This window comes from Metopolophium dirhodum, chromosome 2, assembly GCF_019925205.1.
Source record: "Metopolophium dirhodum isolate CAU chromosome 2, ASM1992520v1, whole genome shotgun sequence".
Classification (NCBI taxonomy): domain Eukaryota; kingdom Metazoa; phylum Arthropoda; class Insecta; order Hemiptera; family Aphididae; genus Metopolophium; species Metopolophium dirhodum.
In genome coordinates, this window is record NC_083561.1 from 37,920,366 (window position 1) to 37,947,704 (window position 27,339).

Here is a 27,339-nt window from a genome sequence, read left to right on the forward strand (position 1 = left end):
CTCCTATATTATATACATAACTTAGTTTTAAATATTTTGAATTATTCCGAAAAAAATAACTCCACTGAAAATACAAAAAAATAAAAATCTTGTTAGGTTTAGTACAGCCCCCCTCCCCTCCCGCATATGTAATATTATATACACACATATCATGGGTCCACTCCTATAATTATTATTGTACCACATTATACCACGACTGATGATGGGTATCCGATATTCACACAATATGTCTCTGCCCGATTATTAAGCCGAACCGAGTTTACAATTTATGCGTTTTTAGACAAACGACAAGCATCTGGGACCAGTTTAGAGCGCGTTTACATCAAAAATCGGTTTTATACTTTTTACGGTCTCGATTTATCATCGCCTACAAAAGTAATGGCGATCGAACGAGTACAATAATGACTTCCGTGTAGATACTTTTTGGCCGCTTGATTCGGCGGCCCGGTGAGACTATAACATAGTACATAAAGGTACAGCAGTAAATAGGTAGGTACATTAGAAGACTAATAAAATCTTTTTACGCACATTTTAGTGGACATCATGTGCCATATTTTGTAGGTCAATATTTTATCTTGCGCTTTTACCGCGTTTTCGTCGCTTAAATGTACACACTTAGTAACTAAACCTACCTACTATATAGTATATAATAAACCTATACAACTGCATAGATAGGTTGAGACATCTGCAGCTGCAGTTTTAGGCGTTTATATACGTTTAAATGTCAGTAGAAAAATTCTTAAATCGGAACAATCGTAATAATATATTTAGAGTGATGAAGTTTACGATCCATAAAAATGTAAATGTATTCTTTATCGCCCGCCTTGTCGTGTACAATGAAATAAATAACAAGTATTCGAATTCATTGAGTAGGTATACGAACACGGGAGAACTTGATTTATGTATTTGCAAAATATCTGTACATTAACGTGTTTTGTTTTTAAATGTTGCTTACATAGTCGACTTCGATGGCTTGGGGCTGACCGATAATCAGAATCCGTTCGGCGCCTTTCCGCCGATATTGGCCAGGAGCATGGGAAGACAGATGGGTTCGGTACTCGCCGACTATGTGTCTCAACTTATGGATGGCCGGAGATCGACTAGATCTGTTCCAACATTACCCAAACCAATACACTCGTACTTCCAAGGAGGTGAAAGGTAAACCATAAAATAACGTGTAAATAACGTTTGAATAATTCAGAAGAACACGACCGGACGGAATACTATATCCAATCAAAATAACTTGACATATTTATACTCTCGTTTCAATCGCGTGTCTGTTACTCATGTAAATTACTAAGATTTTAATATTATTTCTCGACTATATCTAATAAAATAATCATTGGTTACGAATGATATTAAATGCGAACAGATCGCTGTTAACGAGTTACGAATAATGATATGATATATCATAATAATATGTACCTACATTATTTTAGCATACAGCAATATTAGATTATGTTGCTTTTAATCAGAGTATCAGACTACATAAATCTGTTCACGAGAATAATTTTAACAAACAATATTATATTTTAAAATAATAATAAATAAATAAAATTTGCAATTTGTAAAAACCTTCATATCACATTTTTTTCATATTCTATATGACTAAAATAAATATAGGTACATTTTATCATTTCAAATAAATTAATTTAATACACATATTAATTTCACCTTCAACCACTAATGTCCAAAATTATACACAAAACTATATTTAAATATTTATATAATAGCTATTTTTCATATTATAGTTTAATGGTATTCGTTTATAACATATAGACATAGAGACTATATTATTATACAGTGTATACACCAAGTTATTTGTAAATAGTAAGTATATCATATATTAGTGTATATGAATTAGTATACTTTTGTGGTTTAGTATTCAAAAAATAAACAGTTTATAGGCATATTTTGAATTTATGACTTAAAATTAATATTCCTTCTCCACTACTAAAATAAAAATAATTGGGTCGTATACCTACTTTTTACAAATAACTTCGTGTGTACACTGTAGTATATTTCAATATTTTTTGCTTATTTAAATTTTAAATCGAAAAAATATTCTAAATTTGAATTTTACACATGATATATTTGTTGTTATCTCGACTTAAAGCACGGCTTGTAAATTTAACTCGAAAAGTAGCAAATATACAATGAACACTTGATTGTATCTCGCAAACACAACTATCAACTATACCGTGAAACACAAGATTTATAGATTTATGTTAGAGCTGTTAACATTCGTATCTGCACCAGTACACAATTTCTTATCAATTGTTGTAATTTAAATTCAAATATAGCATCAGTTAATCGCCACGGAATATGCGCAGCTACCCCTAAAATTGAGAAACTTACATAGTTATAAAAAGAAATACGACCGAGTTATTTATGAGGTTAAGTGTAACATTAATCTTTTCAACTCGCATCAATAAATAAAAATGTATTTACTAAAAGTAAAACGTAAGTAAATGTAGAAACTTTTTTTATAAATAATCAAAAGATACAATTATTGAATTATGGACATTTATTAAATATTATTTTATGTAATAAAAATGCACACAACTAATACAACTTCACAATATCTACGATTATTATATACGTGAATAATGATAATGATGGCGTTTTTCGCGTTTTTAAGGGAAAACCTTAAATCTCGAAAATTGGAAGTTTCAAACTTTACTCTTCTGAGATTTTGTATTATACCTTAACCAGTACTGTTGCCATGACTCGAAGTACAATTTTTACTTCTCTGGCTGCGGAACGCTTTATTTTATTATTTTTTTCATAAATCACGAACAGGTGCCATTTGTCGTGTTATAAATTTCACCGTACAATTCTTGTTGCGACACGCAGAGCATTCCCATGGCATTTACTCTCACAAAGTATGTATGAAATTCGAAAAATACCAATGTGTCTTATATTTTACTGTCAAACGTCGGAAAAGCAATTTTTGCAAAAGCCAAAATAGTTTTCCATGAGGATACCTATAATACTGTTCACAGCAATATCAGTTACAAAGCCAATGTTTAAGTGTACCTTCCATGCATCCATATTGTGCGAAAACTCATACACTGTATGGTGCATAACACCTACGCGTTAATACGCATCGTATATTATTATAATGGACACGCGTATAGGTACTTAAATATTTACCATTATAATATTACATTACACTATATCAGGGGTGGCCACAACGAGGCTTTCAGTCAGTTTCGTGCGGCTCTAAGTTATTTCTATAAATAAATAAATGTACCTTTATTTATTATAAAATGAAAAATGTGTCATCATTTTATAAACATCTCTTAACAATGTGGCTCGCTTCGAATTAGCTTCATAAATTTGCAGCTCCCAAAATTAAGATTAGTGCCCCCCCCCCCCCCGCACTATATGATTCGCTCAATGAAACGTAATTTTTTCTGTATCAGCTGATAACAAATGGCATATATGTATACCTACATAACATTATGCGCACACTTCATCTGCGTTTCTCACGATCGTATGTTACGCGGCTAAATAGGTTTTATTTGACCGACATTACACGCATCATATGCAAGTATAAATTATTATTATACCTATGCATATATATATATATATATATATATATATATAATTTATAGATCGTATCTGTTATAATGAATAATTGCCGTATTAATATTCCGACCAGACACCGCCGCCGTGGTGGATAGCGGTTACGCGGTGTAACCAGCTTGGTCCAAGTTCACGGGCACCGCGCGCAGACAGGTTTTGGCAGCCGACTGCAACAATGAATTGTTTTAAAAGTAAAACAACAAGACCCGTTTACCGCTGACCATTGACCAATGAAAATGGGTAAAGGGCGCTGGGAATGTCCCGTGATGATGCCAGAGAAGAGGAGTGGCCGATTGAAAATGGAATAACCCAAACCTTTACGACCCTCGGCGCTTCGTCAGAAATAAATACTTAATAATCATAACATAATAATACATCAGACCATATATACGATAATTAATATGATTATGATTATACAGTAACACATACACACGTATGCATGTGTAAGTGTGTGTGTGTGTGTGTGTAGATGGCGAATTTAATTTGTTTTTGTTATGGTAGAAATTTTCTTAGCGAATAAGTCATGGCGATTTTCGTTTGGAATTTTGTTTAATTCGAATACGTATAATCACTAGTGTCATTACGCGCCACACAATATATTTTATGGTAATAGGGCACGTCATCGTGACGTTGACAGATTAAAAAAATTATTTTTAATAATACGACTGATCTTATAATATCGCGTTATATGATGTGCATTACAATATATTGATATAGTATGTCTTTGCAGAGCTCTGCTGTTCACCGTCGTCGAGGACTTGTTGACGAACTTCGGAATGGACGGCAAGGCGTGTCTGCTCCGAGCCATATGCGAAGTTCACGGGCACAAGTCGATACACAAATTTGGTTTCATCGGCGAATTTATTCAACTGTTCCTCACGTAAGTCCTTCAAATATGAAATTAAATACGATAGCTAACGAAATTCAATATAATATCACGATGTGTATCATAATATACTTATGCGCGTTGAAATTTGTAATTTTATAAACTATACGATTTAACTCGCGGGTCTTTACGACGATAATTTATTTATACGAGGTCGTATGTATTTAAGAGTGGACACATAGGGGTAAAATTATTATAGTTTAAGAAATGTATACGTGGGAAGTCGAGAACCACCCTGTAGAGATGTATAAAATATTATTTACGGTTTGCTCTCGTTTGCATTCGAACGCCGCCCCAGGCAACCCCTCAAATATCGAACATTGGTTGTATATTTGTCTAGTCTTAAATGTTTAAACGAAACACTAGAGCGACGTTGGCTTCATCCGTTAGTGTATTATTCCTCTGTTATGAAAAACTAGTTCATAATTTGGAACATTATTTTTTAGAAATAATAAAGAAATCGTTACACAATTATTTTCCCTATTAGACGCAAGATTAAACAACGAAACGCACATATTTTCGCGCAATAGGTTTGCCATCCCTGGTACAAATATGATATACCGTATCATAATTATTTACCGTTGATTTTATAATATCATAACAAGCGTTCTTAATATATGCAAGTATAAAAACACCAACGACCAAAGCTGTCGTCGCGGTCGGAGAAAAACAACTTTCCAACGAAACGTAAAAAAATGACACCGACTATTAAACGACTTGCAGGAGATACGACTTTGTATAAGTGAAGGCATCGGGTCATTGCATAAAATGTAAGGCGGGTTTTTTTTTTTAATAACCGTTTTTTTTTTGCAATCGCTATAAACTCTGCGCCATGTGCCAAACCGGAAATGCCATCCGTGCACACACGGTCGGTGGAATAAACTACCGGTAATATAATATAAATGTATGGGTAGGTCACTTATCACAAACGTAACATTTAAATATGAGCTCACCGTAGTGGAAGTGTGTCAATAGTATTAGATTTTTGTATTAGTGAAATAAATTACAGAAAACTATTAATGTACTACCAAATATATTAAGCAGTCGAGGATATTCCGCATATGTAGCCAATAATAATGCATTAAGACTGCTGTTCGATGTATAGGCTATAGGTATGAAACAACCTAAATAATTTAAATAGAAAAAAAATATGGTGTTTAAAAAATACACAGAAAAGATTTAAAATTTAAATATTATATTATAAAAATATGTATTTTTCTATTAGCTTCTAGTTATAATATTATATAGTAAAATATGTCTTATTAATTCTCACAGTGTTAATATTTAAAAAATAAAACATATAAAATACCGTTTGTTTGTCCGATGGAATATTTAGTTTGAAAATATATTTGTGGTAGGAATGTAAGTATAAGATATATCTTAATAACCATACTTGATTTGCCCAATCCTGTTGTACGCTTGGTTAGATATGTTGAAATCGGTCGGTCCATGGGGCACCCATGTCAGTATCGACCTAAAAAATCACCATAATTTATTAAAAACCATCTAGGCCTATTAAAATATATTATAAAAAACAATTTAAATAGTAGAAACGTACAGTGCCCTCAGTTTTTCTTATACGTTTGGACATCACTAAGTAATATGGTATTTTCTGTTAATATATTTTTGACATCTATCATTAACAAAACAACTTAACAGTATAATCGATTAAAATAAAAAAAAAGAATTGGTTAATAGATAGCTACATAGCTACAATAGCTACACCCATCGCATTGGGCGCTGTCAAAATAATAAGAGGATAAATACGTTTAAGAAACCAAAAAATGTATTACCGTCCTAATAACCGTATCTCGTTAGAAAATAATAAGATATCGGTCCCAAAAACGCCCAATTGTGGCAAGTAGGTATAGTACCCAGACGTTTGTGACATAACTACTAAGTAGGTAATATATACCATTACATATATTGGGTAATCCATTTGACGAAGACATTCATTATGATAAAAACATTAATAGTTTTAAAAAATATTTTTTTACATAATTTTAATTTCTTAAAAAAGAACATTTTTCTGAAAAAAATTATATTTTATTATTTTTTTTTTTTACTTTATTAATGACAACATGCATGTTTATTTCCTTATTCGATAGTAGAATATTTTTTCGAATACTTCGATACATAAAAATTGAATTTTGGACCAGCGTATTATAATATATTGTCATTCGAAACATAAAAAACTTTAAAATAAAAACAAAAAAAAGTAAAAATATAATTTTTTCAAAAACGTTGGTTGATAACGATTTAAATCTATGCAGAAGAAATATTTTCAAAAACGTTACTGCTTCATCGCGTTAAATGGATCACCACGTACAGCACAAAGATACCGAACATAATATAATATATTACAGTTCTGTATCCGACATGTACCCACCCAAGGACATGTACACGATAAGTGATTTGTGGGATAGACCCCCCCCCTCGTACCATGGTCCCGATATGTAGACCAAAGATTTTTTGGGATAAATAATATAATATCAAATAATCACGTACTCTGCAGTAGTATTAATATTTTTAATAAATTATAAAACTGGTTCAATATCTTGCGCTTGTGCGATCCCTCCCCTGTGAGAGAGCTGCAGTGTGTTTATTAACGCATAATATTATCCTCAGAGTAACGATACGTCTTATAATATTAATAATAATATTATGTAGCTCCCTATACGTCGCGGTCCTCGTGGTGTTCGACGTTCGTGTGCTGTATACGCATAGGTACGCCAAACGTATACAGACGAATCGAATATCGTTCGACGAAAATCGTTAGCCGACCATATCCGCGAAACGACCGAGGCGTTATAATAATAATAATATTATGTACCTAGGTATGGCAAAATTAAATCACTGATATCATTCACGCGCATAATATGCGCACAAACCGATCATCGACGGACCTCTCGTGTACTGATGGTCGTTTCGCCGCAGAGAACTTTGACGTTAATATAATGCACTGATAGTATTATTATCGCGGTGGAACGATTGATTTACGAATATAACATATACACATATATATATATATATATTATTTACGAGTGTATGCGTATTAAATACACATATTTTAGGCACCGATGACGTCGATTTCGTCAACGGAATTCGCAGAGCACACCGTCTTAATCTCGTTTCGACCCGGTCAAATCATCCGCCACGAACTACAAAACGATCCTCGTTTATCGCTTTTCCGACCGATTACAATATAATATTATTGTTTTATATACTGCAAGACGTTTCGATTGTTGCGCAGTACCTATAACAATAATAATATTTACGTTTCGACAAAATACAATTAGAATTTTTGTTGTTTCCAACATACGCGTCGCAGCGTACTTATAAAATATGTAAAATACTGCTACGATCGGGCACAAATCCAGAGCATAGATCTAGGGGGGGGGGAGGAAAGGGCCAAAAATGTTCTTACAACACAAAAATATATACAATGTACAGTGGAACCTCTCCTAACTCCCGATAGCAGATGTTTTCTTGGGAACCAACTACAAACTTTCTACAATCTGAACCCTCTGAATAGCGGACACCTCTGAGTAGTGGACAAAATTTCAGCGACCGAGAGTTTCCGGTATATAGAGGTATCACTCATATGTCTTGGGTGACCTATACGATCGATAGTATAATAATTACTATTTGTATGGATATATTGCATGCTCGTCGATTCCAAGAGTATAATACTATAATATTTATTTGCCCGTTCAAATTATTGAAAATCTAGGTCGGCCGTAATGTATATAGCTTAGGAATGCACACCGAGAAGAAATGGACGATGTTTAAGTTTTGATGGTGCAGACAATTATGTCTATTAATCAAAATAATCAGAATACTCGCATACTAATAATAGGTAATGAATATATTTTTGTAATTATTTTGCAGGGCTAGTAGATCGACGTACGCTGATTTAATGAAGGACTACGTGACTGCCGAAACCGTTGGCAAACACAGCAAAGAATGTTACCCTTACTTTAAGGAATGTCCGAAGTCGTTGTTCACCAACAATCATAACTATTCGTAAGTACTGCGACCGTATTATATAAGAAATAGTACAATATATAAGATTTAACAATATTTAATTATAATAATACTTAATAGTATAATGGTAAGAAGGATAAAGTGGCCATTTTAGTATTCTTAGTTGTATAGCGCTGAAAAAGCGTATGCAATTTGTGCCGAAAACCAAAAAAAAAAAAAAAAAAGGAAGGCGCCAGATCTAAAAATTAAGTTTGGTAATTTGTGCCACATCATGTAATCTACGCAATCTTGAAGCAAGAACAATTTAATTTGCACAATTTTTCACCTAATAAAATTATAATTTGCAAATAATAATAAATAATTATTTTGTTTGAAATTTATTCATATGCATTTTATTCATCGATCAACTTCATTTTAGTAGATATACGTTTCAAGAAAAATATTAAAATGTATAGATAATATTACATAGGTATAAAGTAAAATAAAAAATCTACGCTGGTTGTAATAATTATAGGTTTACCATACTTTGTGAATAAATGAGTAAATAAGTAATCAGTTAAATTATAATGTATGTAAAAATCAGGAATGTTATAAATTATAGCTCATTGACTAATTATTGTTCATGTTATTAATAGTCACGTTATTATTATTATTATTATTTTTATTATTATTATTATTATTATTCATGTTTTATGCACTCACTAATAATATGAGCTTGCGGGTAAATTTATCAAGTAAATTCCAATGATTGAAATTGAAAGTGTGGTGCAGATTACCTAGGCACACATTATGTCATTTCATTTCCTGACGTAGATCAGAATACCAAAACAAACATTTAGATGTGGCATTAAATAACTATTGAGAAAATCGAAAAATGACCTCTTTAAAGTACCATCTTGATCCAATTTGCTAAAAGATAAGGTACGATATGTTGAAATCGAAGCATTCCTATTCTGGTAGAAATGTTGTATACAGGATATAAAAAAAAAATAAAATAAACACCGTTGTAAAACCACTACCCACAACTCACTCCCCTCAGAATCTAAAAATAAAGTAGAATATATTACATTTACGAGGTTTTACATGTTGCAGTTGGTATGATATTTTTATACTTTTTTTGAACGAAAAAAAATTCATCGAACCTTAGGTTAGCCACTCGTGGATCCCCATTCTTCCCCTACATAGTGATAATAATATATTATGATCGTGTATTATCTCGTTTGTGATGTATTCTAAACGTATTGTACGGCGGGATCGAAAGTTCAATGTGTTTCCGACGAAGGCGTGGGCGGGCGTTATTGGCAAACAAAAGAGCGAAAAAACGTATTCCCGAAATGAAAAAATAAAACAAGGTCTCCTCATTTATCAATCAGTATTGACAGTCACGTTTAATGGGACACCTATTGAATGGCAAAATTAAAAAAATACACTAATTTCACACATTGGCGGCATTTCTATGAAAATCACACCGGCCGACAACACATGATGCGCGAGAAAGTGACAACTACCTATCTATAATATAATAATAATAACGTGTGTCCTTCGGTCGCGTTTTTATCGGAATGTATACCAATTTATATTATTATTATTATTATATTAACATCGGAAAGCGAGCGAATTTGTCGACGAATACTATGAACACTGCTTATAATTTTAAAATGCGCGCCGAAAAATTACCGTAACCCATTTTCTCCCCGTTAAAGGCCACGTGGCTGTGCAATAGAGTATAATATAAATAATTATAATGGCAACGATATTACCACGGAATAAATTTAATTATATATTTTTATTTATTCAGTCATATTATATTTGCGTATCACGAGATTTTATTTGTATGATAATATACACTGAAAACCCGAACGTTGCAGTAAAATAGTTACACATAATAATAATAATTGTGTTGCTCGATTTATTTATTCAACGATAAAAATTAATTAATGTTATATTCTAATGACACATTTTAAAACAAAAAAATTACAAAAAGCATATTGTTTTTCAATAGATTTGATTGAGTTTTATTGTGAGGTACCTATTATAATGGCTATACTATACAATTATAAATGGACATGGTATTCGTGTTGTATGTGTAGGTACCCGCTAAATTGTTAGAATCGAATTTTGAAATTTTAAATTTTACATTATAAAAAAACTTATAACCATGATGATCAGCCATGACCTATATTGAAAATTATACATAGGGATGAATTTATTATTTATTTTTGAGAATCATTTTTAGAATTACCTAGAAGACACCATATGGAGGTTATTCCCACTATTCTCCATAAGACTGTTTGTAGTTTTTATTTTATTAAAATGTATCTGTTTCATAATTAAATGTATGAACAATTGTCAATATCCTTTGTACGCAGTACCAAATTATCATCTTAAAAATTCAATCCTAAATTTGAGATTTTAATACATTTTATAATACGATTCAACTTTTTAACGACATTACATATTATTTATAATATATTATCAGTTTGAACTGGATCAAATTTACTACCTACAATATTAAATGATGTAATTTTATGGGTAAAAAATAATGATCGGTGATAACACCGTTCTTGGTACCAGCTATGGCAGCCTTAAAACCAAATCAATCAATTGTGAATTGATATTATTTTTACTTTTCATCGTTTCAATGGAATATTTTTGTTTGTGTTCTACATTTTGAATGCATATAATATATTATAAATTGTGCAAATAATATCAAACAATCGGGTTAATTGTGTGATATTGTATTTATTTTCTTTTTTGATATAAAAAAAAAATACCTATAATTACAGAATAAAGTATGGCATATTTTAAAAATGTTTGATTCGATAAAAAAAAATACAAATATTTAATTGAAGTCTTTTTTTGAAATGAGTTATTATTTCTGATATTTATATTATATTATGTTCATTCCCAACGTTTGAAAATCGCGTGATTACATGTTTGTGATCTTTCAAACACGCACAGATCACTTTTAAAACCGACTATGATAAATTATTTTGTAAAAAACATGAGTAATTAAAACTTAATCATAAGTCATAACTTTAAAATTATAAAATTTATAGGTCAGTTTATCAAATTATTAATATCTAAAAACGTAATAGATGTGTCATGTCTGTAAAACTATAGGTAGTTGCGAACATCGCTACTCGTATGATCTATTGTAAACGAGTTAGATACTTAATACACATAATATTTCAGTGTATTTACTTTTTCCGTGCCCATCGCTTCGAAATTTCTCATTCTATAATATCTCAAAAGTCAAGAGTCATGACTCATGACATTATAAATATTAGTATTTAATAATTAATAATTAGGCAATATTGCATTATATTATTATAATGATACGATAACGGCTATAATTGAAGGTATTTACTTACGGTAGAATCCAGGTCTATAAAATATTTAAATAATGTACTTGAGCTCTTTCAGTCTCGGATTCACGAGAGATTATAATATGATAGATACTATATAGTACATACCATGGCCATGTAGGTATATGGCTTTATCAGATAATATATTTACCTACCTTATAATGCGCACAATATCAAATTGAATGAATAATAAAAAACCCGATTCATCAATTTATTTCGTAAATAGGTGTAATTGTATACGCCATTAGAATAATAAAACATAGGTACTTTATATTTGATAACCAAGTGAAAATGTCGTTAAATTTATATACCTATTATGTATGAGTAATAAATTGTCGTGCTACGATTATTTTGTATCTATAAAAATAACAATAACGATAACTTTTTCGTGTTCACTTTCAAAACGACTTCATTGCACACTAATGATACCTAGCACATCGTCAATATAATAATAATAAATGCATAATCGACGTTATCTCATCTATTAGTGGTTTTGTTCGGTGTCTATGTATTGTGTCTTTCACGCGTGTTTGTAAAGATGTATCTAATTTTCATAGGACTGCTGCTCTGATGGTTATTAAACGTGTGCCCAAAAATGAACAATAGACATAATATAATATTATAATACATCGTATAAATGTATAACAATGCGGTGAAACCGACGACGATCATTCCTCGCCGCTTTCAGTCCACCAGGTCTTTGATTTTTAAGTGGTCGGTGGTCGCTGTAAAATCTTAAAGAAAAAAACGAAAATGTTTAGTACATAATAATATAATAATTGTACCTCATGTACCTACTATCATTGTCGAACGGCGACTGCGAGCTCTACATTTATTGTTTTAATGAATCCAAAATCGGGAATCGTAATATTATAATATTTATAACTTAGGAAACACACACTAATGAGTGTTCAGAAAAATGAAATGTACCTATATTATGTACAATATTTTCGATTATTATTTTTGAAGCATTAATTTCGGTTGTTGACTCACATTATATAATATAAATGTATAGCTATTACAATGTGTCATGGTATACCTAACAAAAAATACTAATAAATGTTTAATTTACCAACTAATAGTAATAATTATTGTTAAGATAAATATTTTTACTATAATAAAATTATTTATAGTCATAAATCATATAATAGTTACACAGAAAATAAAAAAATATTACAACAAAAGTTATTACGCGCAGTTGATTAATTGTATAATTAACATATTTTTGTTGATTTCTTCTGTTACAACGCATGCAGAAACCAAACGCGCTCTGCGGATAATGTATGTTGCTGGTACGCCCAAAAGGGTTGATATGTGGATTAATCCCGATGACAGGGACTGGGTCATTTAAAATTTGAATACAAATTTTGAAAATTTAAAAAAAAAACAAATTTTGATAGTCCCGGCACATATCCAACCACGTGGGGTTGTCGTATAAAGCTGTATATAGCTCTATATAGAGGTCACCAAATGGCTGCCCGCAAGCAATTATTATTATCGTGGACGAACTTTATTTGGCCCGCAGACGGGAAATTTGTTTTTTTCCGGCGAATTAAATAAGGTTTTCATTAATTACAATTTTTGATTCCTGCCTTGCACATAACACGCACATATCATACGACTCTGGTGGCTGCCGAGTACTTGCGCAGAATTCTTAGAGGACCCTCCGAAAACATTAATCGTTGATCCCTTTATAATAATAATATAATGTTGTGTTAAGTGTTATAATATCACACCGACTTTAACGCATCGTTTGCTGTGGGTTCCAGGAAAAACGATCTGTCGCCCGACGACGAGGACGAAGACGGCGAATCGGTGTCGGCCGACGACGACGAAGACGGAGGAGGTGGCGGCGGCGGCGGCGACAGCTACAGGGACGGCAACGAGGTCGACGACGACCGGAGGAAGTCGTCGTCGCCGTCGTCGTCGAGCGGCGGATCAAAAGTGACGGTGAATCCGGCACCGTTGGCCATGTGACCCGGTTGAGCGCAATCAACCGGGCGAATTTATCGCTCTCCGCCGCGCGCAATGATCGTTGAATAATCGTCACCCGAACGGATTTCGTCTGTGCATATTATATTATTATTATTATTATTATTATTATTATTATTTTAAGTGTGCGCGCGTGTCTGTGCGTGTGGCGTGTACGACGTGTCCGGAAAAGCTTTCCCGGCCGTCGGATTGAATCTTTTCACTCGATTTTTTTTTCCGTCTTTTTTCCCGCCAACGCCTACCCTGACCCCCCCCCCCCCCCCGCAACAACAACCCCCGTCCTACCAACCATTCCCCCCCCCCCATATCCACCACATCACCTTCGCACCGCCATTCCGCAACAGCGCTGTGTGTCGCGAGCTGCGGTCCACCGGGACTCGTGTTCTGTTCGTGTCTCTTCTATACCCGATCGTGAGGGTCGCACGCAATCGAATACCAATATACGCAGAATACGATATATATATTATATTATTATATTATCGGACTCGTCGTGATGCGATTTATCGAGACAATTTACGCGGAGTTATCTGCGACGAGACCCTCTCGTCGACCACTCGCACGTTTTATTCGACTGGCGCTCGAGTGCCGGTCAAAAATCGACCCCTCCCCCCCCCCCCCCCTGACCGAAGAAGGACTATATTATAGCTATAATATACTATAATATAATGTCACAAAACAATCACGATAAAAAACGACGTCCGGAAATTCAGATCCCCGAGTCCGACGACCGCCTCTAATTATTGTTATTATTATGTACGCCACGTCGTTTAAATAATTACATCCCAACACGCACAATATTATTATACGCGATACACTGAATAGGGACATTCGAAATTCACGCTGGAGGCGTCTTTGCCAACGATATTACGCCGCTGCCTAGAGCGTATCATTATATTTTATTTATAATATTATTATTTTATTATACGCATTAAAATGTCATAATTATTATTATTATTATTATTATTATTAATATTTATTATTTACACACAGTTATCGTATTCGCACCGAAACGTAACAAAAAGAGGACTGTGTCAAACGTATTTTTTCTCTTTTTGTTTCGTTTCGGATCATAATATATTATACATTTATACATATTACTATATATATATATATATATTTAAATACGCAAACGCAAACAAATGTATAGTTGTAGTCTTAGTAAAATCTAATAGCAGTAATATCAGTAGTTTCAATAGCGTAGTTATATAATTTATTGTATAGTCGTACCTACCTAGTAATTTATAGTGTTTTTAGTAGGCACGTATAACATGGGTATACGTGTAGGTAGGTCTCGTACATGTCATAGTATTATATATTATATTGTATTCTCAAAATATGTAGCTTATAGGTTGTGCCATCGTTCATTTAGTTTAATTTCATAATCAACCTATTATGATTATTATTAATATATATTTATTTATTTATTTATTTATTTATTTATTTATATAATATTATATAGATTTTTCAAACGTGTTGTATTTTATCATTATACTACCTATCTATACATAATATATTAATTAATATTAAATATTATTAACCCAACCGTTGTAGATAAGTAGACTATTTATGATGTACCTACGTGAATTATATATTATTATTATAAAATTGTACTGTTATTTAAAATATTATACCCGTGTTAATATCGTATAATGATGATTATAATTTATAATATATATTGTCTGACGTAAATATATACACACCTATATAATATACATCGTTTTTCTGTTGTTGTATTATAATCTAAATTAATAAAAGGTTATGTGTGTGTGTGTGTGTGTGTGTGTGTGTGTGTGTGTGTGTGTGGGTGTGTGTGTATGTGTGTGTGTGTGCACACTCATGAATGTGAAATTTGGTAATCCTATACGCGAGGATATGCACCTCAAACTAGCTCGAAATCAAATTTTAAAATGTTGCATTTTAAAGAAGGGCTCGCACGGGGATTTGTTCCCTTACGAATAACTCGTTTACATAGGGATAGGGTTTCCATATGATTACAAAAAAATGAAATATTTATTATAACTGGAAATCATTTTAGACCTGTAATTATTTATTCTTGGACAAAACCGGCCAAGTATGTAATTCACGAATGCGTTAAAAACTTAATAATATATTGTATAGTTTACATTCAATTGCGGAGTTTAAGACAGAGTAAAGCCCCTGTCATCAATTGATGTGTCACGGGCAACGCCGTTCAGAACCAGCTGGTTTCATGATAGAATATTTCACTCGGTGAAATTAAAATTTATAGAACCATTACACATTATACATCATATATGTGGTAACTGATAATCATCCAGTAACTAGACATAATATTTAATTTTGAAATTATAAATATACTTGGTATACCTATATTTATACATAGTTTTGACGAAATCTAATACTGAAAGACGAAAATTACAAATTACCATGATTATTAATATATTATATGCTCTTCATTATTTTATCGGAGATTTGTTTTTGAGCTGGATACAACTATTTTTTTTCTTACCGATTTTGCGTAACGCTATTTGTTTATCGTCATAGAAATGCAAATCAACCTGGCACGTATACAGGGGGTTTTAGGGATTCAACCCCCCCCCCCCCCCCCCGAAAATGAAAAGTTGTGTAATTTATTTATATATATATATAGACTGTGAACCCCCCCCTCAATTTTTTTTCCTGTACGCGCCTGAAATCAAAAATATCTATGATTCCTCAATTTTTCTTGCAGATGAAAAATATCTATATAGATGAAGCTTGCTACTAGATTTTTTTTTAAATATAGATACTCTCACCGGTGAGCATACCCTGTGAATACAAATACAAATACAAATTATTGTCGAATTAGGTACATAGCTCATGAGCTTCAATTTTATTCCTTACATCAGAGTAGTCCATATTTTTTTTCTTTAATGTTTCTCCACGTGGAGAGTAGTACTAGTATATCTCTCTCTTTCTCTTTAAATCGATCTCCATCACTACGAATAGAGTTATGTTCATTTTTTTTCTCTAGCAATTAATTTCTGGTTGTAATCAAACATGGTCATAATAATTTCAACACATCCATATTACACGTAAGCGTTATACTATGATCAGACTAATAGGCTGTAAAGTAAATCAAATTAATCTAATTTAATCGAAAACTAGATTTGAGAGTTAATTAGCATATTAGGTGTAGACTGTACACAAAAGGCATTTGGATAAGCATAATTAAACATTATTTCTATAACCCATATTATATTTTATAATACTATAGTTTGGTACTATGGTGGTCTGGTTGACTTTTCGTCGAAATTTCTCATTATACTTGTACAAAAAGTACTCGAATAAAATAACAGAAACATGTTTATGTACTATTTCAAAATTTAATACAACGCTATAATTAATCAATGTCCAACTTATACTCATATTGATTACTGAAGTATTTGTATTTCAACAGGTTTTTATCTTTTAATTTTACCATTTTTCACGCAATATTATATTACGTATATTTGTAAATACGTATGTTTATAAAATATAATATTTGTCATGTAATCTTTATCGTCTTCTACACTAAATCTATAAAGCTCGCTACATTCTAAAAAACTTCTCCGAATCCATATCCGAGACGGTATATATAGATAGTCCGGACAAAGACACTCGCTGTGCCTTGTGCATTTATTCGATTTTATTTTATTTAATATTACATTTTGAAGACCTATTGCAAAACCGTATAGTGTATTAGTGTACTAGTCAATACGTTCAATTTGAATATAGTTATAGGCATACTAGGAAAGCTGGGGTAACGTTACCACGTATCACGGGCGTGAGGAAATCGTTGTACGCATTTTTGTGAGGGTTTAGGTAAAAACTGTTTTCTGGTTGTACATAATAAGAACAGACAAAATAGTAAAAAAGAAAGTACATGATACTGAATTATTTTGGAATTCAAATATCTATACAATATGCATTATACGTAGAAGTGCAGGGGTGACAGGCCTCTATAATATTACTAAAATTATTTGACCAAGTACTTAATAATATTATATAGTATATAGCCAAACGCATCACACATATATATATATTTATTATAGGGCAGTATAATATTGAACGGTTTTGATAATATACCTAATAATAATTAATAAGTAATAACCGTGGTTTAGTCACTAACTAAACTTTAATGCATCAAAACAATTTATTTGTGTACAAATATATGCAAGCGCCGAGCTAGGAATTCTGCAGTTACAAATTTACAATGTAAATTATAATGATTAATAACACATTTACTTGATCCCCGCACGAGCCATATGGTCCCCGGAGTCTCGGATTACATGTGGAAGAACGATATTATGTAAACACAGTACATACTACTGATGCACACAATATATGGTATTGTCATAAACTCATAACAATAATTAACCACCAGAGGAATTTAAAAAAAAAAAAATCATTTAATAATTATCTATACGCGGGCGGAGTTGATCAAATATATGCGGAATGCGTTTTACACACACAAAGTGACGATTTTTTTTTTGTCTGATACCTTTTTAATTATTTAAATTGTATATTATAATATAATTTTCGGCAAATAAAATCATATACGCACTTTACGTCAATTTATTTAGTTTATCACAGAGTCATAAGTATAATATATAAATCTGTTTCGATAACACACAACACTTTATACTTATATTATTATTTTTCAGCGTAGACAGAGCTCAGGATCAAATGTGTTGGTGCTGTGGCCCCTCTACAACGTCTTCGCATTATATTATGACGTATTATTGTGTGTCAGATACTAAAACCATGGCGTGAACTTCCGTAAAAAGGTCATCGTCGTAAAAGAATAAAAACGCTTATAAAACAAAATAATAATTGAGAAAAACTTATTTAATATTAAACACTCGTTCTCAGAAGGTCACACAATAATATGATCTATATAAAATAATACAAAGGCGACGAGAGTCAACGACCTGTGACCCTTAAACGCTTTTACTAAAAAAAAAATATGTACTTTTAATGACGAAAAGTTGCTTGACTATTATGTTATATTATATTGTTACAAACCACGATAAGAATATTGAACGATATAGATACATCCGCTACCGAATTTTCAGAAGTTTTTGTTCATTATATAAATCCATAATCAAATCAATTTTAAAGAATCATATAGGCAAAGTACCTACGTCTTATTTTGCCACTACCTATACCTAACTACAAAAGCGATAAATTGTAATATTATAGTATATAATTATTGGAAGAAAAAATGCAGTAAAAAAAAAAAAAAAAACAAGAGAGCCACTCATTTGAAAAATAGTTACAATATTATTATGGTGCAGCATATAATAATATATAGGTAGGCACCAACACGAGTTGTATACGTTTTTCATTTGAAACGATCGCGTTAATAGTTTACGCAAACAAATCCGCGAACCGAGATTTATGTATAGTCATTTTAAACTAATGATTATTTCCCAATGTGCGCGCGTTCAATTGTTATTGGAACCGAATTAATTAAAAACGACACGACCGGTGCTGCTGCAGAATTTAAAACACGCATTTTAGATTAATTTTGTCATTCTCTCCTTGGACTAATAGATTAGGTACCCATGTTAATCGCGTCGAGACATGGACTTCGATAAAGGCATCGCGGCGATGTGTTATTACTTATTATAGTAATAATAATAATAATAATAATAATAATAATAATATTATGACGTTTGACCGGCACTCGGCAAGTACCTGGGTGGACACGTGGACAGAAAACGTCGAAGGTATTTTTATATTATATACGAGCCGGAGAGTCCGCGTACAAATCGGGAAATTATTTAACAGGAAAAAAATATTTTCGATCATTTTTTTATATCGAACGTTATTCGCACGGAATGATATAATTCAAGAACGGTATATTACGTGTGTACGAGGGATTATCAAAATTTTGTTTTTTATATAACTAAGTTTAGATGATTTTGTCAGGAAAACTTTACAAATAAAAAAAAAAAAAAAAAAAACGAGGGATTATAGTATTTTCTTGAACTGATATTTAATGGAATCATACCAATCAGCATGATGATAAATAGAAATCTGGTATTGCCGAAAAATATGGTCCTCATTAATACGACCCGTCCTGTAAAATAAGATTCTTCTTTAATAATTATTGTCTGCCCCGATGTTTGTAGTGCCAAATAATATTATGCTAATTAACAGTGGTAGGTAAGTACTATTCCTAACTGAGTATTCTGTACATTTATTTTTACTGATTATTAATTACCAGTATCTTCCTAGTTCTTACGATTCCTGTTGGTATATATCATTCCAAGAAAATACTGTTCCTATGTACAAGAATACCTATACCATTCCTAAATAAAAAAATATCATAAATTCATAACATTCGTTAGAAATATTGATCCTTCCTCTTCGGTCATCAAGTGAATTAATCATTCCATTTGACGTACCTTATACCTATGTATGTAGCGACATTGTAGCCCAAGACGAGTAACGTCTAGGAAATAATACGATTCGTATCATGGAACTGCATACCAAATTCGAATACAGCGGCGAGGTGTGATCGCCGCACGCGATCAATTTAACGTAGAAAATTGAACCTGTTGGATCCTTATTTGAATTAATGGTATTCCACACGTCTGTTTATTTCTGCGGACCGAATCAAAGTCCCGATATCGTTCCCACGCTGACACACACGTAATATTATTATAATACTGTACGCACAATATTCTTCGCCCGATTTTCGCCGAGAGAACAATTTTCGGCTGCATATTTCGTTTCGCACGATGAGCCCCGGCGAATGATGATCTATATAGAGGGGGATATTTCTGGTCGGTGATCAGGAAAAGCCCCGCGGAATACAGCGTCTGTGGAACAAGTGAACAACTTTATACATGTATGATAATATTTTATATGATATAATATTATGTAGGATGTATATTATATAATATATGGTGATTCATAGGCGGATCAAATGATAAGATATTCTCAGCAGGGACCACCCCCGCAATATTCTTTGCAATGACCTTCTGGGTACCTGCGCGCCATCTAAAGATTAATATATACATATATAATCATATAGACATAATATGTCTACTGTCTACATACTTTTTATGAATTTATATATAATATAATATATTATATTATATTAAATTATATTAATGCGGGCGTACAACGGGTTTGTTACTATTAATTTTTATTATTATTATCATTATTGTAGTGATTTTTTTCCTTTATCTAGAGGCGGGGGACGAATTATATAACTATATCGTAATAGTACTTCTACGTAATTCGAAGGATCTATATTTGGATATAGTTTTCAGATGATTTAAAAATAGTTGTATACCACGATTTAATTGAAATTATTGATAAAATCAAAATCTTTTTGATCCTGCACTCATTATAGGTAAGTTGTCATACGATGAGTATAATATTAAATTAGGCTCATGGTGTTCCACTGCAGACCCCTCAACTCTCTTGGGTCTATTGCAACTTCCAGCTAATTATTATTAATCAGTTATCACTGCTATAATCACCACTCACCATTCCCTGCGCCAAATATTTTTTTTTATTATTATTAATTTGTGCTAATAGACGTATTACAGTATACACAAATACCTAATATTATTAATATAAGACAATAGGTGAGTCTGTAATAAGTTATTTATTTGCAATACGTTTTTTAATTGTAAAAGGTTTATTTCGTTTGTCATTATAGTCATAAGTCATAACTCAACACTATTTATTTCATCGACATGGATAATAATTAATGTGTTTGATGGCCATCTCATTTTTTTATTTTTCAAATGTTCACATTGTCTGAGTAAGAAGTTCACGAGTGCTTCTGAACAAGGAGTCATCATAAAGTAATAGGTAATGATGAGTAGGTATAGGTACTATATGCAATATGAATATACCTGTATCGTTGCCGAAACTAGAAAAATTCTGTGTCCCCTTCCCTTTAAGAGGATGTCAGTGCACTATTTGTTTTCTCTCTCTGGCCCACGCGCAACACAGACAAAACGCATTAACGTAAAATCATTTTTTCTATGTTTTTAAGTAATCTTAGAGTAAAATTACCCACTGCAAAAAAGATCGAGAATAATATTTTTGAGGGAATGACATATCCATTTTATATTTTATTGTTATTTAACTTTTTATTCGATTTTCAAAATAAACAAAAAATTGTTGTAAATTTAAATTATGTTTTAAATGGTTTTGAGACAATATTTAGACAAACCGATATGTCATTCCCTCAAAAATATTATTCTCTTTCTTTTTTGTAATTTGTGATTTTACTTAAAGATTACTTAAAAACATAGAAAAAATGATTCTGCTTAAATGCGTTTCGTCTATGTTGCACGTGGGCCAGAGAGAGAAAACAAATAGTGCGCTGACATCCTCTTAAAATAAAAAATACTGATAATTTTCACAAAACATAATAATATATTATTGTTGTTATGACTCCTATATTCGTATGTAAATATCTACTTACTATATTTGGACATAAACCATACAGTGGTGTATCTACGGTGGGCATGAGGCCAAATTTTGTACACAATATACAACATATATATAATAATATGATTATAATATGTGTATACTGAATGTCTATTAAAAATTGTATATATATATACATGGGGAGACGGAGTGGCCGAGCGGACTAAGGCGTCGGCTGCGACGCAGGCGGCGCTGGTTCGATACCTCGGCCGCGGGCGTCATTTTTCTTCGGGCAAGTCACGGTGTCCGGAGAACAAGTGCATCGTCCATAGAACATTAGAAATTCTGCCAAAACACAACACACACATATACCAACCTACCCAATCTAAAAACCTACAGTTCCCTCCCCACACCCAATGGCCTATGTTGCCGCGGGTTATTCAATAATAAAAAAAAAAAAAAAAAAACTGAAACCATACATATTTTTATTTTATAATAACAACTGTTGCTATTCTCCATTTCGATAAGTTTTATTTCAATTTTTTACGATGTAACTATTAACTATAGCAGTATTAAACATACAACATACGTTTATACTAAACATATTATGGTCAAAATTGAAATATATTCTTGCCAAATCGCACGTGATATGGTATAATGGCGGCGCCGTTTTTCTAATCATATATACCTTATACCTAACAACTATTCAAATTAATTCAATGTATAATATACCTTTGCATAGGCATGGCCACCAATATTATATTATTACATGTAACATGTGGTGGTGACAAGGTGACTGCATAATATTTTGTAGTACCTAGGAATAAGTATACCAACATATCGAGAAAGAGAAAGAATCCTGTAGAATACGGGGCGCACGCAATAACTACACTACTCCAGTGGATATGTGTGTCGACAGCTTTTAAAAATGAATAATTAATAAAAGTTATAAAAACCATTGCAAAGCACAATTTTAGGCAATAGTCATAAGGTATATATTACATAGTGTAATGTACCCCGATAATTGGTATAATAAATGAATTATACCGTAAACGTGTATTCCGAATATCACTCTTAGATACAATATCAGATGTCTGCCGGTCCTGATGTGGTATTACAGCAAGTACATGATATAGTATATTATGCTAGGTACTTAAATTAAATAATATTGTACAATTTGACGGATATTATCCATTTACTATGTGTATCGAACTTAATATAATAATTTTAAATAGCGCTACCCACCACTAGGTACCCGAACACTTCTTCAGGAAAAAAGTAAGTGTATGAATCGATACACTTGAGATATTGGATAGCAGCCACTATGACGAGGAGCGTACCACCATATCCGATGAAGGGTGTCGGATTCGACGCGTTTTCAGTAGGTGAAAAACTTATCTCGCTGAAGGAATGACTATTGTAGCTATCTCGTGAAATAGTCAGATTTATTTAAAAGATGAAGACTTTATACAGGTCAAATTGGAGATCAACTATAAAAACGATATTTTCAGAAATTGAAAAAAAACGTTTAAATAGGTAATCACTAATGCTTGAGTAATTTGAAACGTAATTTTCTCCAGCGTTATTTGAACTTATGTAACTTTAATAAAGTTTTCCACGTTCAAATAAAAAAAAATTATGAAGATTCAATTATTCTACGAGGTCTGATCGTTTTTCCTATATTGAGTCATTACCTTCCGTTGATAAATAGTTTGATGTTATTCTTTCTCTACGGAATATAATATGTAACTATGCAAGTATGGCCGCCGTGCGACGTACCTGTAGACATTATACAAAAATACACTCAATATCCAAAAAAATTAAATGTGTATTAAAATCGGAAATAAAATATTAGTGTAAGTAGTTATTGCAGGGGCAGCTCCAGGGTTCCGCGCCCCCAAAAGCTGTATTTCTAAACAATTTTATACTGTTAAAAACAAAATTACAAAAAAAATCATCGAATTTTTCCGAAAATTATGACTTGCACCCCCCCCCCCCCTAACCATGTCTCTGGAGCCGCCCCTGAGTTACAGTATATACCAGGGGTGACCAGTGATAAGAGAGTCGCGAACTGCACAATATAATGAAAAATATGTACTAAGAAGAGCAGGAAAAGGAATAATTATACCTACCTATTATTATATTAGTAAAAATGTTAAGACGCAAGCCGCTTAGCCGTGGTTTGTCCACCCCTGGTATAAACTATATACAAAATGTAGGTTAGGTTATACAATACAATATACTTATTTAAATCGGTTCCGTCTGTGTCATATATTATACCTATGCATCTCGTGTCCTCAATGAAGATGGATTTTTAGGTACATTCAAAAATAGCGAATTGCTCATTGCAGTCTGCTTAAATATTGTACTGTTTAAATTGAGCGTCCGGTGAACTCATCCATAATATATTTCAATCTGAAAACATTACAAGTAAATGTTTAGTCCAAAAGTTGTTCACATCATTATAGCAGGAGTAAGTTGAATTATAGCTCATCGCCCGTTTCATATACTATAAACATAAATAAACGTTTTATTTTTCATGTTCGACATTATATTTTGAATTAAGGTTGTTTACTGTACCTACTAATTCTGCGAAATCACTAATATCTCATTTAGACTACTCAAACTCCCATTTCTTAATAGATCTTATTGTTATTATTATTTTTTTTTTCTAAACCAATTCGTGTTCTGGTTTTCATGGCTCGATTTTTAACACAATTTATACAATTTTATTTATTTTGTATAATATATCACTTTTAAGTTATATGTATTCTTCACTTATTTTAAATATATTAAATAATATAATGTACTATAGGCAGTGTTTCAATGTGGTATTTTACTAAAATAACAATAATTATTGCCCAAATATAATATGTAAATTAATTAACCTTTTATCAAAAATGATTACAATATCGCACCTATAGTAGGTACGCCTATACTATATTGTTAAAAATAAACAATGCAAATACTACTTTTTATATTTTATTACTTAGGTAACAGATATGTTTAAAAGAATATTCGGAATTTTTTGTGAATTCTGATTTAGTAATATTATCATGAAGTATTCAAATTCATATTCTATAAACTAATTTTTAAGTATTCGAATATTCCTACTAAATACTTTTAAAAAGAATTTTACCCAAATATATTAAATCAACTTTAGTATATGTAACGGTCCAAACAAATAAACTCGAATTTTTACTTCCCGGATTTTTTTTTAAATGTTACTTAAATTTCCTCCCGATTCCAAATATATCAATCACTTGAAGTGTCTACCACATTACGAATAGGTAGTTGACTATTTATTTTAGAACTGCCTTCAGTAAATTTTATAAGTATCTACAATAAATCGATAGTTTTGATATAATTTTGCTTTAAAAAGTAAATTCATAACCAAAGAAAACTCACCTGAATGGCACTTATAGGTACATATTATATTTATAAATAATTGATTGTTTATAAGTATCTATAATCTACAGCTTTATACAAACGATAGATGAGAATTCGGAATTTAACATCGTAGATATCACACGAAAATGAGAGTGGACATGCAAAATAAAGTTAAGATGAGCAGTCAAGAGGCTGTTTGGTATTTATTTAGAAAACTGATGTCTATAAGTAATAAGTGTCGTTTACATTAACACCATCAATTCAGCAGAATTTTGGAAAGAAGATTAGTTTGACGATCCGGTGAATCAAAAGCTGTTACTTTGACACAATTTGTTTCTAAATACAACAAAAACAAACAAGGTGTTTACAAGATGAGGAAGAAAATTGTGACATTACATTGTCATTTTAGAAATGAAGAGAATGATATTTTGGCTGAAATAACGTTCATTAAATTCTTCAAGGAACACATGTGGGATCGAAAAAATTTTATTTTTGGTTCTAATGAAATATTTTTATACGAATTCGTTTATTATATTAAAATTTTTGAATATAGTTCAATTAAAGACTAACTTATACTACTTAACAAGCTTTGCTTACGAAAGGTAATAAGTACTAATATTTATATTTTATAAACGAAATATAGAACTTTAAAAAAAAAAAATAATAAAAGTTTCTTTCAATACATGAAAAAGGGTAATATTGTTATTCTACGTGGGTGGGGCTGGAGAAACGTTCCCCCCCCCCCCCCCCATAGAAAATTGACTTTTCCAGGCAAACCGGTGCCTTACAAATTTCGGAAACTGTCGTACAAATTCATGCAAATGACGTGCTAAATATTGACGTAGAAAAGTTTGGAAAATTAGGAATGGGTGGGGCTGGAGAAATGTACGTCACATACAATAAGTTTTAGACCGGGGGAAAGGATTCGAATCGAATTCAGCTATTGAAGACGGTGAGCAAGACAGTGATGATGAAGCTGAAAGCCAATTCCGTTTCAACAATTGTGTAACAATCCCAATGCCGATATTGTGGACAGCAAAATGGTAGCATTAAATTCACTTTCAATTGTTACCTTACAAACTTATAAGTTATAATTCATAAATCAATAAATCATATTAATATTATTAACTAAATATATTAACTTTTATGCATTTTCTAATTATCATTTATTTATTTATTATATATGCGAATATGCGATACCATAATATTAATATCTTAGGATTCAGATGTTTGAAAATATCTAAAATTTATTTTTCACAATTTATTTTTAATATAAAAATAATAAGCAAAAACTAATAATCGATATATTTTGATATATAATTGATGATAACTGATAAGTGTGGAACATCTCCTATCTGCAGTCACCAATACTGCATATTATATATAATTTAATATAAATAAATATAAATTTTAATCATAGACTATATACTGCGTAAAACCATTCAAACTATAACAAATGTATCTAAACGCAGACTTGGGTAGTATTCCGAATACTTTTTAAATACTTTTTTTTTAAAGTATTCAATACGGTATTTTGAATACTTTTTACATGTATTCTGAGTACATTATTCGGAATACTTTTTTTCTTATATAAGTATACTCTTATATATTACTAATTATTACTTATTAATTATAATAATTTGAATATAATTTATAGCCAATAGATAGCCAGATAGGTGTGTATTATCAAGATTATAATAATGTTCATTAATAAACACATAA

At 31.6% G+C, this 27,339-nt stretch overlaps 1 protein-coding gene across 2 annotated transcripts in view; it reads left to right on the forward strand.

Moving 5' to 3' along the window:
• Positions 1-15,538, forward strand: part of LOC132939834 (uncharacterized) — a 48,313-nt gene extending 32,775 nt beyond the window's left edge. For both annotated transcript variants that reach the window (XM_061007230.1, XM_061007231.1), the window contains exons 4-7: positions 960-1,158; positions 4,322-4,471; positions 8,369-8,503; positions 13,602-15,538. In XM_061007230.1, the coding sequence (XP_060863213.1) occupies positions 960-1,158; positions 4,322-4,471; positions 8,369-8,503; positions 13,602-13,809 (692 nt within the window). In that variant the 3' untranslated portion in view covers positions 13,810-15,538. The remainder of the gene's footprint in view (positions 1-959; positions 1,159-4,321; positions 4,472-8,368; positions 8,504-13,601) is intronic.
• Positions 15,539-27,339: the final 11,801 nt, after the last annotated feature.